This window comes from Pseudopodoces humilis, chromosome 24 (genome assembly GCF_049639895.1).
Source record: "Pseudopodoces humilis isolate 2021_Gansu_Grassland_sample_001 chromosome 24, ASM4963989v1, whole genome shotgun sequence".
Lineage (NCBI taxonomy): Eukaryota > Metazoa > Chordata > Aves > Passeriformes > Paridae > Pseudopodoces > Pseudopodoces humilis.
This window is the reverse complement of record NC_142223.1, coordinates 4,237,978-4,252,036: the sequence shown is the minus strand read 5'-3', so window position 1 is coordinate 4,252,036 and position 14,059 is coordinate 4,237,978. Positions and strand designations below refer to the sequence as shown.

At 51.0% G+C, this 14,059-nt stretch overlaps 1 protein-coding gene across 2 annotated transcripts in view; it reads right to left on the bottom strand.

The window, feature by feature from the left end:
* Positions 1-14,059, bottom strand: part of MEGF6 (multiple EGF like domains 6) — a 74,824-nt gene that overhangs the window by 27,262 nt on the left and 33,503 nt on the right. Inside the window, exons 1-2 of one of the 2 annotated variants that reach the window (XM_088066458.1) lie at positions 7,737-8,103; positions 1,531-1,653 (exon numbers count right to left, since the gene is read on the bottom strand). In XM_088066458.1, the coding sequence (XP_087922584.1) occupies positions 1,531-1,653; positions 7,737-7,878 (265 nt within the window). In that variant the 5' untranslated portion in view covers positions 7,879-8,103. Of the gene's footprint in view, positions 1-1,530; positions 1,654-7,736; positions 8,104-14,059 lie in introns of those variants that run through there. The other variant, XM_088066457.1, reaches the window with a different exon arrangement.

Below are 14,059 nucleotides of genomic sequence, written 5' to 3'. Positions count from 1 at the left end.
ATGAATTCCAGCACTGCACATTATGGCAAATACTCGCTCACAAGTTTAATGCAAAGCAGGTTTGCAGCACTGGGCACAGGCAGCCAGAGCAGGGCAGCCCTGCCTGCCTGGATCCTGTGGGAATGCTCCAGCAGGGAAGCCTGGAGAGTGAAAGAAAATGATGCAAATTCCTCTTAAAGAAGAGATTCCTCCCTATAGCGACCCATTTTATGCTTTCCTTGAAAACTGTTCCACCTTCTGGGGCTGGCGCTGCCAGGAACTCCCCGTGTCAGTCTGTCCCACGTTTTATTCTGCGAGGCGCAGGCAGCTGCAGGATTGCTGCATGCCACATGAAAGGGAGCAACATATTCCAGACTGGCCAATTAGGAGATGACAGACCACAGCACACTTACATGTGAGCGGCAGCAGCGCGTCACCCCGACACGAGCGCTCGAGTTCAGGGCTGGAGCAGCAGCGGGCTGCCAGGGCTGGCTTGGTCCCTTATTTGCCATCCTCTTCCTTCTGGATTTTTCCAGTGAAATATGGGGTGCTTGGGGATCTTGCACCTTAAATCTCACTTGTTTGGGTGTCATTATGTGCTGGAGGCAGCTGTGGCCAGATGTGCGCCAGTGCAGAGCTGGGCACGGTGGGTAAAGCTTCCCTGGATGGATTTTTCCTGCTCACATAGCCATTGCAAACTGGAACACACAGGCTCGCACAGAAGACTCTGGAGAGTGACTGTGTTCCGAGAAAACCCAGCAAATGGTCTCTGCAAACACCAGCACTCAGGAATTCTTTCCACTTGCATGAAAATAACCCTCAAATAATGGAAAAATGTGTCAAATGAAGCTGTGGGGGAGAAATGTTTTAATTAAAACAGCCATAAATGCTGGAGGCATCTGAGTTCTACTCTGAGCTTCCAGTTTGGGGCTGGCAGATAACATTTCAAGGAATTGGCCCCAGAATCAGCTGCAGGGCAAACCTGGTGCCTGGATGGTGATGGTTGGACAAGCACCATCCAAGAGGATGCATGACCACCATCCCAGAGAAGAAGGTTTTGGATTATTATGGCCTCAATTCCCCACACAGCCACATTTATTATCACTTGTCCATCACATCTGCTGCCCACAGCATGGGCTGGGAAAATACTGAGGTCAAAATGAAGCCTGACTTGAGATTTCACATAATTTTATTTATGTATCTGTTCTGAGAATGCCGTATTTGACTTACCCTGTATCAAAAGCAGAGGCACCAAAGCACTTGGGAGTTACTTCTCCCGAACCAGAATAAACTCAGGGCCAGCAAAGCAGCCCCAGTTGCACATGACTACAATGGAAGAGCACTAAGTGTTTTGAACCCAGGGACGGAAACTGTGAGGGAAAACACAGGGACAAGAACAACACACAACCCAGCAGCATCATTTCATATTCCAGGCAGAGGATGGGTGGGAGTGAGGAAATCAAGGATTTCTGTACAGTGCCATGGATTTACTGGTAGGAAAAGGGCTGCAAAGAACAAGAGGCTCCCAAGGAATTCCCAGGGGAGCCTTACCGAGGCAGGTCCTGCCGTCCGTGTGCAGGCGGAAGCCGGGCTGGCACTCGCAGTAGTAGGAGCCCAGGGTGTTCACACAGCGGTGCTGGCAGCCCCCATTGTGCACCTGACACTCGTCAACATCTGCAAAAAAAAAGCAAGGCAAGAGAGGTCAAAAACTCAGGCGAGTGGACAGGAAGGTGTCTGAGCTCAGGAATATTTATCCTCGTTGCTGGGCTCCAGATCTGAGGAATGAAAGCAAAGGGAACAAGATCGGCCCCATTTTGTTATGTTCAGTCAGCTAAGCTATTGGTGAAATTCCAGGGACAAACCTGCAATCAGTGAACAGCAACCACAAAAACCCCATCTTACTTATCAGTCAGCACAAACCATCCTCATCTGATCACCTGACAAGGGTCACCTTTCCCACTGACTCCAAGATAATGAATTAATTCACATTTTACACTTCCTCGCTCGTCAAAGGAAATTTTAAGTTTCTGGGGCAGATTTCTTCCTGTGCCATAATCAGAAATTTGGAGATGATGTGGACAGAGCTGCACAGTTCCTTAATTCCTGTCATTTGTGGGTGCACAGGTGTGCACCTACACCACCTTTGAGACTGGAAAGGATCACAGGGGGGATCCAGATCCACACGAACAGCAAAGCACCCAACCAGCCATTCCCTTCCCCATGGACAGAAAAACTCCAGCAGCTTTGGGTCTTCTCGTGTTTCTCTTTGCACTTTCTGCACCTCCAGCTCACCATGCCCCTCCCAGCGAGGACCGCCCCGAGCCGAGCTGAGTTCCCATCTCCGTCCCATCCACAACTGTTACTAAGAAGATAAAGAAACATTTCCTGAGTGAATCATGGCAGGGTGGGGGCCCGGCCGCGTCCTTGCACGCCAGAGGTGCAGGAACGTGCCCAGCCCTGCGCCCGGTGCCCAACCCCAGCCCCGCTTCACCCACAGCTCCCACTGGGCAGGCAAAGGACACACAGAAAGGAGAAACGCAGCTTGGCTGAGCCAATTTTTACGGTCGTCAGATTAATTGCCAAGAAAATCAGCCAGCAGCAAGGGAAGGTCTGGGTCAGGAACGGAACGGGAAGTGAAGTGGGAAAGGTGACGCCTGTTTTGAGTTGGTGTTTCTGAGCTCTGCAGTGATAATACAGAATTACTCTTTTCTCAGAACACTTTTCTTAGCAAGGCTTAAAACATTAAAACCTAAAGCTCAGAGATCATAAAAAGCCCTCCTGTCGCAGTGATTCCCAGAGAACCCTCAACCTTGTCTTGGGGTGTCCTGCTACACTGGCCATGCTGGGCTCCTCCTGCAGAGCTCCCACTGCAGCTGCGGTCTCCAGCAACCCAGCAAAATGCTCATTTCTGTAATGCCAGCCCTTTATTCAGTGGACTGAACCTTTTAGGAGGTTCTAGTATTTTCTTCCTGATTTTTCCAAGACAGACACTTAGCAATGAAAGAAAGGAAAATGAATAGATTTTTGAGGTGAAACAAGCTTTGAGTGATGCTCTCTGAAGAGTGAGCCAAAGCAGCTTTTCAAGGAGAAAAATGTGATGGCATGAGTCTGAGATGCTGGTGAAAGCAACCTAATTCTGATTAAATCATTTTCCTCTGCACACATTTGGGATACTACAGAGCCCTAGAGGCCCTGAGGCACTCCCTACTCATCTCTGTGGGCAGGATTAGCTATTAATACAGAGAACTGGCTCTATTCAGTTCAAGAACAGGAAAACTGGGGTTTGGGAAGGTTTTACATAGCATAATAAAGTTTTTTGGTCTGAATTTAAATGACTATTCCACTGCTTCCCTTCAACTCTAATCTGAAACCATAGAGAATTTACTGTCCAAGAAATTTAGTGATGTGTTAAGTAAACTTCTTACTTTCACCCCATTACTCATACTCAGTAATTTTACATCTCCTCTCTCCATGTCTCCTCTTCCCCCTTTGTACTTTTCACCTTCTAAATCTCCATGATTCCAGCACTGTCCCCACCCCAACCCCCTCCTGCTCTGGGAGAGCAGCCAGTCCTTCCTTGTGCCGTGGCCGTAGAATCACCCATCACCTCCCCTGGCTCCACATAACCCACCCCCTCCCGGAGTCCCTCTGATCTTCTCTGCAGCGCCAGGGAGATTTTGGGACACCCTGCACAGTGGTGTGACCAAAACAAAACTGTGCCCAGGGGGAGGGAGGGGGCAGATCCACCAGCCAACCCTGGCAGTGGCAGCATCTCCAGGCGTGCCTGAGGCTCACCAGCGAGCGACTCAGCCGGGAACATGGACTGGGAAGCAGCAGGAGCTGCTCCCAGGGCCACGAGGAGCAGCTCTGTGAAGGGTCACGTTGCCCCTGGTACAGGTCCTGGCAGCAGGAGCCAGAGCCCTACGTGACACTGCGTGTGCTGCGGTTCGTGGCACGGCGGGGTTATTTTCCTACTGGATAGCTGACAAAATCTGCTTGAAATTAGTATTACCAAAGGAAAGAAAATGAGAAGCATACAGGCTTCTCTTCAGCTGACTCTGAGCAAGCCAGAGCCGTGCCAGGACAGAGCCTGCCAAGCCCTGCTCTGCATGCACAGGGCAGTGGGTACCAGGCAAAGCCAACTGAGGCAGGAGCCCAATGCAGCAAGGGCTGGGGAGTAGGGCTGGGATCAATGGGCAGGGAAATATCTCTGCTGTGTAAAGAAACTGGGATTCATGTCTTCTGCAAGGAAGGCTCATCCCAGCCTCTTCTCTGAGCAGAAACACTCCCTGGAACCTCAGATGCCTACATGGACTAACACAGGTAACACAGCAATCAAACATAGGGAAGATGAACACAAAACCAAAATAAAAAAAAGGGGCAGAGAGTGAGGAGATGGCTTTGGATCCCTGAACAGACACAGGTCCTTCCTGAAGGAATACTGATTTATCTCCAACAAGAGCTACATGTAGAGGGGAAGAAAGTGGCAATAGCAGCTCTAGAAAGTATTAGATATTTAGTACAGAGGCAGTTTATCTCCCTGCAGGGCTGAGGAGGAGGCGATGGATCCCAGCTGGAAGTACAGGTAGGAGGAGCACTGCAGAGGTTTGCTCTGTCTGGCCAAGCAGCAGTGCCAGGCTTTAATCCCTGCAGCAATTAGCCTGGATTACAGAGCAGGGCTGCAGGGAAAAGGCTAATTAAAATCCATTGAGATGAGCATGTGTGGGATTTACTGAGTTTATCTTTCCAGTACCAGTTTGTTGAAGACGATTCAGCAATCTCAAGAAGTAAAAAGGCTGAATGGAGAGGACCCAACAGTCCCTGCTCCTGGGCAGGGGAGCACAGCCATCCCACACTATGGACAGGTTAGAATGAAAAAACCCTCTGCATTACTTAATTTCTTGCATGTGTCACACAGTCCCAACATGAATAACCTGAGGAATTCAGATGCCCTGTTATTCCACACCCCCTGTGTGCAGACAAAACAGGCATGGCAAGGTCCAACAGTGCAAGGAGGCCACGGGAGAGGACAATGCTTCATCCCCTCTCTGCTACCCTGAATGCTTTTTCCTCCCCTAGGCTGGGGAAGGATGGCTGGGAGGGTGAGTGACTCACTGGAGGGAAGAAAAAGGCCATTTGGGGCAGTCAGAGCACTCAGATTTCATCTCATCCTAAACTAGGCATTTGAGAAATCCCCAAAAGCACTTAATGAGATGCAGGGAGTTATTGAGGCCAGTATTCCTTCCACTGCAGGTGGGAGATGCACAGGGCTTTCCCACACCACCTCTGCCATCCTCAGCAGCAGATTCCAAAGGCACCTCGGGAATGGATGCATCAGCTTTACAACAATCTGATGGAGTGAAAACACTGCTTTTCCTCAGTCCCTGGCTTTGTCCTCAGCTCACCTTTTCCTGCCCCCGAGCACCAGGGCTGGAAGAGTCTCCCAGCTCCCACTTGTGCTCCCGTCTGCCTCGGGATGGGGCTGCAATTAGGAATTAGTCAGCGCTGAGCAGAGGTGCACGCAGCAACAAGCACCTGGACTTGCTCTGGACTTGCTGCTGCTCTCACCCTCTGCAGCCTCCTTTCATCACTGTTTTACCCCATTCCCTGTGCAGGCTGTCACTCTGGGTGAAAGATATCCCTGTGCCATGCCGTGGAAGACAACGGATTCCCAGACACGGACCTGGGAACGGAACCTCCAGGTCGCTGTTGAAGGAGCTCATGGAATATGATCAAACAACAGCTCTGCTGGTTTCAGGCTGATTTAGAGGTTCACGGAGAGGATATCACAGCACCAGGCCCACATCACTGTGATGATGGATTGCGAGTCCCCAGCAGAGCACAAAGCTCCTCCTGTAAGGGTGGCTGTGTCAGAACACAACACCCAGCACTGCCATCAGCCATCACACCGACACCAGGACCCAGCAGAGCCCTGGCTGTGCACACGGGGCACATCAAGGCACCCGAGACCCCTGTGAAAGCCACAGTGTTACTGCACAAAGCACCTCCTCTCTCTCCTGTCACGCACAAAGCCGCCGGTGACGCGCACACAGCAGAGCCTTGTGCCACGGCAGCTGCCTGCTGAGGGGACACGGCTGTGGGGACTGCATGGAAACCAGCACACAGACCCTAAAAAATCACACCAAGACAACATCTGGGACTCTAAAAGCACACCAAGAGAGCTCCTCTTACCTGTCAAGGAGAAGCTCAGGCAGTGAAGGAAAAATGAACCAAATTAACCAAACCCACAGTGACACCAGTTTAGGATGAGTCATGAGATGGATGAAAGTGAGAAAACCCCTCAGCCTCAGAGGTACCTCACACCAAAGATAAAGCCAAGGATGCACAGAGCTACCTGTCCATGGAGCTGAGAGAAGCAGAGTCAGGATCAGGATCTGATGAATTCTGCATTAGGGAAGGTTGGATTCAGCACAAAGCTGGATCTCAGAAGCTTGTCTTGGAGAGTTACTTTGAGCCAACACAGTCAGATGGAAACAGCAAACACGATCTGAGTTTGAGACAAACACCTGATCTACAAATAACAAAGCAGCGACTCACCCCTTTCCGAAGGTCTGGCACATCTCACAACTATTCTGATATCACTTTATAACCAACTGCTTGGGGCATTTATTTATTAGCATTATCTCAGGATGAGATAATGCATTCCTTAATGTCTACATTACGCCCAAGCATCCCAAATCTTTAGCAATCTTCACATATTCTCTATTATTTTCTAAATCTCCAAAGCTTTTCCTGCTGTGGAGGCAGCCGAGCACACACACAGAGGGAAGGGGGGGTGCAGTGGCAGAACTCACACCTGGCTCCGTGTCCCCATCTCCCACCCCACAAAAGCCACGTGCAATGGGAGCACCGAGGGCTCCATCCCCTCCACCTGCTCCATGGGAAGTCTGGCCAAGCGCTTCCCATGCTGCAGCAGGCTGGGAATTGGCTTCCAAAAGACACTGAGGCTGAATGTTCCAGTGCAGTGATCCCTGACACGGCTCCTCTGCCTGCATCCCCCAGCCATGCCCAGCTCCCAGCTCCGGGCACTGCTGCCAGAGGATTCCCTGTGGACAAAACCCAACCCCAAGTAACTCTGAGCCCTGTCCTGTGTGAGAATCTACCGAGCAGCACTCACACAGCCCCAGCAACCCACAGAGAAAGGCACCACTTTTTCATGTTAAAAACTTACCCAATTTCATTTTTTACCCTCGACTGGGGTGAGATCCTTTGGAGCTGAGGAAAAAACTAAATCTACATACCCTACCAAAACACATGCATTTGGCTTTTTAAGGAATGTGGCACAGGAGCTATCTTTAACCCAGCTGGACAGCAACAGATGTGAAGAAACTCCTGTTTCTCTCCCCCTCTGCCAGAACTGATTTTTTCAGAGTAAGAAATGCACTGAATAATAATAATAATAATAATAATAATAATAATAATAATAATAATAATAATAATAATAATAATAATAATAATAATAATATATTATCTATAATATTAAAATAATAATGCAAAAAGAAGTCTAATCATACAAAGCAGAGGCACATACATACAAAGCACAGTATATACAGTCAGGTCACCAGTCTGTCACTTGGGTGGCCAGCAGCCTGAGATCTCCACCCGGCAGGATCTGGGGTATCTGGGGACAAATCCCCCGAGGCAGAGCCCTGCAGGGAGCCCCAGCCCGGCTACACAGAATCCGAGAAGAGCCTGGCTCTGAAGGGACCTTCCCAGGCCACCTGGTCCCCACGTACCTGGCCGCAGGTCGGGGTACCCCGCTCGCCCCAGGTAGCAGGGGTAGCAGCTCCTCCACAGGTAGCGGTAGTGCTCCCCGGAGGAGCCCGGGATGCCCCCCAGGCAGCCCAGGCACCACAGCAGCGCCCAGGGCCGGCCCATGACCGCGGCACGGAGCGGAACGGAGCGGGGATGGAGCAGGGACGGAGCGGGACAGAACGGGGCTGGAACCGGACGGGGCAGGAATGGAGCGGGACGGGGCAGGAATGGAGCAAGGATGGAGCGGGGACGGAGTAGGGACAAAATGCGGACGGGGCAAGGACGGAGCAGGGACGGGGCAGGAATAGAGCGGGACGGGGCAGGGACGGAGCAAGGACGGAGCAGGGACGGGGCGGGATGGAACGGGACGGAGCAGGGACGGGGCAGGGACGGGGCAGGGACGGGACGGAGCAGGGACGGGGCAGGGACGGGGCAGGGACGGGACGGAGCAGGGACGGAACGGGACGGAGCAGGGACGGGGCAGGGACAGAACGGGACGGAGCAGGGAACAGAACGGGACGGGGCAGGGACGGGGCAGGGACGGGCCGGAGCAGGGACGGGGCAGGGACGGAACGGGACGGAGCAGGGACGGGGCAGGGACAGAACGGGACGGAGCAGGGAACAGAACGGGACGGGGCAGGGACGGGGCAGGGACGGGACGGAGCAGGGACGGAACGGGACGGAGCAGGGACGGGGCAGGGACAGAACGCGGGCACAGCGCGGCCGCAGCGGGACGGAGCAGAGGGATGCGCGGGGCGGTGCGGGGTGGCTCAGCCCTGGGGGCGGTCCCGCTCCGCCCCCCGCAGGTACCGCCGGGCCCGGGAGCGCCCCGGAACCCCCGGCACGGCAGAACCACCCCGGGCTGGGCGGGCGCTCCCCCGGGCGCTGCAGCACAGACCGGGCTGCACGGCCCCGGAGCTGCCCACGCCCGGAGCAACCCGACCCTCCCGACCAGAGGGACCCACGGCGGCATCGCTCGGCTCGGGTAATCCTCCACCCTGCCTTAAACCCGAGGATTTGCCCCAAAGCAGGCTGAGGAGGGATGGAAGGCGGACAGGGGTGATCAGGATCTCCCCTGGAGCAGCAGGCTGGTGTGGGGGGCTCCGGGGTTACACCAAACACGGAGTGTTTCTCTGTGGAAGTGCCTCGTTACCGTCACACCTCCCCCAAAACAACGCCAGCTGCTGAAACAGCACCCAACACTAAATCTGGGCTGGCCTGTTCTTAAAATAACGACAAAAAGTAAACCTTAATCACCAAATTTAAGCTGAAATGAGGAACAGCCACTGCAACTGCTCCAAAGAAAACCATAATGCTCATTCCCGTTTCCTGCAAGATGGAGAATTTTATTTTACCTTTTTCATTAAATAAGAAGTAGGAATAGCTTATTGGATTTTCCAGAGGCAAGCTCAAAAGCCTCATTTAACTTTCTGGAATGTTTTGAAACAATGTGCTCACAGGGCTGAGCTGGGGGGAGCAGGCCCTGCTACTTTGAGACGTTTTCACAGTGTTATTTGGCCATAGTAAAATTCCAAATTAAAACTTGTGGTTTAGGCTGCAATGAATAGCATTCCACAAAGAAATTTTGAAACAAGCTGAATCCAGGAAGAAAATAGGGATTTCATGCTATTGCTGCAGCAATTTCCAAAGGAAGGTGGACTCCAGTCACGAGCACCCTTTGCTGATTTTTCCAAGAGCAGCTTCCTAATATTTCAGGGACCACTTCAGCTCCTGTTAATGTTTACATAAGGCAACAGCCCACATGCTTCTCATTAATATTTTGATTTTAAGAAAAATAACAGACAAATTTTTGGGTCAGTTACTCTGTGGGGAAAAAAAAGAAAAAAAGTGACCTCTGAAGGATGCTGTGAATGTTTGGAAATGGTCTGGAGAAGTCCAGCCTGATGTGTTGCACATGCACACCTTGCTCAAGCTGCCTGGTGGGTCCACCAGAGTCCCCAGGGAGATGCTCAGCACTGAGGGAGAAAAGAGATGGGCAGAGGAGGGACAGGAGAAGGGGAAACATCAGAGGGGTAGCTGAGAGCCACCAGAAATTCCATCTGCACTGCCCATGTCCCACAGTGAAGCCCCTGCCCTGTTGTGCTGCCTTCCAAGAACCCTCGCTGTGCACAGACACGGAGCCACCCTGCCAGGAGCCGCTTCAAACCTCTTAAATACTTCACCCATTCCAAAATACCCCGTGGCAAGACGTGGATTGTCCTTGCCAGCCCAGACCAGGTCCTGGGAATGCTGCCTCCAACCCGAGGCACTGCCATGGGGAGCACTGACACCGCTCCCGTGAACGTCTCTGGAGGTGCTGACAAGCAGAAATGAGTGTTGCCACAGAGCTGTGAAAAATGGGCCAGGCCAGCTCCTTCTGCTCAGAAATGTTACCAAGACTTGTCTAGCTTAAATTATCCTTGCCTGGAATGCAGATGGGCCACAGTGAGCAGCTCTTCCAGGGACTCCCTGACTCTTCAGGCAGCCACCAAAGGGACCTTTCCCGCTGGCTTTGCGACCTGGGAATTCCTCCTGCAGCTCCCAACAAAGAGCGTTCGCTCCTCAGCCCACAAAACAAGTGTGACTTCTGTGACAAACCTGCTCAATCCCATTTCCTTGGGCTGTGATAAAAACCTCACCACAGCGAGAGGCTCAGACTCCTCCAGGAGGCTCAGAGATACAGCACAGGCAGCAAAAGCACATCAGGCTTGAACACAAACTGAGCCCTGCTTATGTAATAAGTTGTGCTTGGTCAGGTTGGAGCCAACTCCAGCTTCCTCATCACCTAATTTACTTCAGCTGATTAGGTACCAAGAGTTGCTTGGAGTATGGCAACTCATGAGGATCAACAGCAGGTCATTACTGCTGCCAGGAGAGCACCAACTTCCTTTAACAGGGACTGAAATGGGCTGAACCCCTGGTCCTCACAGAATTTCACTTGGATTGACTCTTAAAATTCTTGTAAGGACCCAAACAAATCAGAGCTGGTGATGTAGTGATTCCCAGCTCAACAGCATCATAAGCCCTGGCATTAATTCATCCCTGCACATACACAGTCAACCTGCTCAGGTAAACTGGAGTGCTGGAATCTTCATCCTAAACCCAAGCCAAGCCCTGAATCCTGTTTCTTCTGACATTGAAAAGAAAAAAAAGGACTCCAGATTAATGGCCAGATGGAGACCTGGAAAGCAGAAACATGCAGGAGATGGAACATGGAACTGGTGAGGAAAGGAAGAAGCTGAAGGATGAGGTTTGTGATTTGGAGCCAGCATGTCCTGGGCTACATGCTCAAATATATTCCAGACAGGTTTTTGAATTTCTCTATGTGTAATATTAGCTGGGAACTAAACTGAGACCCTCCTATGCTCAATCAGGTTTATTATGCACAATCCAGCTAAAATGTGAATTTTCATTTACTTTTGGAGCTAATGCCCTAGTCCTATGAAGGCCATGAAAAGTATAAATATACTTCTCCATGTCAAGTGGTGCTTAGAGGGATAAAATAAACAAGAGCTTGTGAGAATTGTGGTTTAGGGGTTGGTTTATGATGTTTTCTAAGAGCTCTCCACTGCGCCGCTCCAACACGCCTGCTGCTGGGGCACAGCGCAGGGCACATCAACACCTGAGCTCCCCTAGAACCTGCCTCAAAAACCACTGTAACACAGCAAACCTGTTTGTTTCCTGTGAAAAACCCAACACATGACATCCCCAAATCACTCTGCAGACAGTTTTTCCTGGAGATCAGATTAGAAATACAGACCATGCTGTGGCTCCTCCTGGCACTGATTCCAGGAGCAACAGGGCATCCCTTTGGATGGAGCCACAAGGGGAGCCAAGCCCCAGGCCTGTCCTCTCCTCCCCCAGCTGTTTTTCTTCCCTCATCATTGCTCACCTGGAAAACAGCAGCAGGAAAAAAGGTATGAAGTGCTTTGTTTGGGGAAAAGACCAAATATTTAAGAGTTTCTCCCAAACTTGTTGCATTTGTGATTCTTCTGAGTGTTCCTCTCTGCGGGGTGAACCAGCACTTCATCAGCTGTGTACTATTGGTATTCATAAAAGAGAATTATCAGTACATAAACTGCCTTTCTCTGCCACTCTGGATCACTAACTCCAAGCTGGTAAATAAAGATGGGAGCTGGTGCCAGCACTCAGGGAGGTTCTCAGACCAAGCCCTGATGGCACAGCACTGACCAGTTCCTCTCATGGTGGCTTGAGCAAAGCAGCCCAGCACTGGATAAATCCCTGCTGTGATGCCTCTGGCTCAGGGGGAAAACAGACTGGGAAGGCAAAGGCTGCTGCTGCCAGGCTGTTCCAGGGCAGAAATCACTGCAGAACAAGGTGCCAGGTGAGGGATGACCAGCAATGCACACCCACAGGGACATGGACCCCAGCCCTGCGTGGTAGGGACCAGCCGGGGGGGCCCTGTGGCTCACAAGGTGTCACATGTGGCCATCCCACCTCTCCTGACAAGCCTGCTGAGCTCCCACAGCCAAACACAGAGTTTTTTGCCTTTCTTTGCAGGGCTCAGATTCACCCTTCCTTTGAGGTCCCAGACTTCAGCCAAGCGAGCACAACCCTGGCACGAAAGGAACTCCTGGGTTTGCCCTGTGGTCCTGCAATGGTTCCCCACCCACTGCCTGCTGCTGCTGGGAATGAATCAACACAATTTAGGCAATTCTGGGCAGGAAAAGTGGCACTGAGCTACAACATCCTTTTTCTGACCAAAGGTTGGGAAACTCTTGAGTGGCCAAGATGAAATTTTTCCCTTCAAAACCTCTATTAAATTAGCAGCACACTCTGGTCCCTGCTATTTTCCTGCCTCTCCACACAAAGCTGATGCTATTGCAGAGCATTTTGTTTAGCAGACACTTCAGAGAGAACTCTGAAAGTCCCAGCTTGATGTCACTCTGAGCCAGGAATCAAATCCCAAGGATGAAACCTTTTAACTGCTGACCTCCTGAACCCACAGCTCCTCTTCTTGGGCCACCCTCAGGAGAGGTGCGAGCTCCAAACCCTCCCAGCCAACACTGGGCTCCAAATGTCTGACCCTGTGGTTTGGAGCTCAGGCAGCTTTATTCAGGCTCCATCAGGACTCTGACCAACACAAGCTGAATATTTTTGCAAATTGTAAACATTAATCAGTGCCTTAAACTCTCCCCGTCTGCACAAACACAAATCCAACCCCATCCACTCCTGAAAGCATGTGAGAGCATGTGGGGAGTCTGGAAAGAGCTTCTTATCTGATGTAAAAATAGACATTAATGTAAAAAGTGGTGAGGACAGCAGGGTCCCCCCCGATGACACAGTAGTGGGGTTGTTTGAGAAGTGCAGCCATGGGGGAATAACTCAACACCCGCTTTGGGGTGAAAAGATTTACACTCGAGTAAAGCAGGAGTGAGACAGCCCAGTGCAAACTCTTCTCTCACTTAATTTAGGGCTTAATCTTCCCTAAGTGTCCTGTTTTGGCATGATGAGACCTGCAGACAGGGCAAATCCACACAGGATGGATGAGGGGCTCCAGGAGGACGATAGCACTCAGGGTACCCTCTGCCCCTAGACATGGAGTCAGAGGCAACAAGGGAGAGACAGCGAGCAAAAAGCTACAAATTATTCCAAGAATATGTGCAAAGGGATTCACACTGTCCTCCCTAAAAGTGTAAGAAGAAAAAAAAAAGGGAAAAGAAAAAAAAATTAAAGGATTGCTTTTTTCTACCAAAATCCTGAACCTCTTAATCATCAGAGAAGCTAATCCTCATCAGGGGAATTCTGGGGAAACTGGAAATATTTTCGCTTGGCTAAGATAAGGGCAGAGCTGTTTATTTCACACATCTCTACAGTGGTACAGAGCCAGGAAATACTTTTCAGTTATTTTCAACAAAACAAGACAAATGTACCAAATTGGCAAGAAAGTGACATTTTTCTGTGGAATTCTTTAATGTCCAAACCGATATCCACAGAAACGGCTCTTTCCCTGTTCGTCAGCAATCTTTGTTAATTATTTAAATACTTTTGGCCTTCTGCTAAGCAAACCAGTGCTGAAAATATGCAAGAACTCTGCCACAAAGCCATGACCATCTAAAGCAACCCCCAGTGTGCCCTGGGCGGGTGTTTCAATGTCTCTCCAGGGAATCTGGGGGTTTGGGGCTCTGAAGGAGCCTGGGGAAGGTGCTTTCCCTGACCTGCCCAGGAATCCCAGAGCTGTGACACCATCCAAAAACTGTCATCTTGTTCTTGGCTCTGATGAGCAAAGAGCTTTTTGCATTTCTCTGACTCTGAGCCGGACCAGCAGCGCTCTCAGAGATGG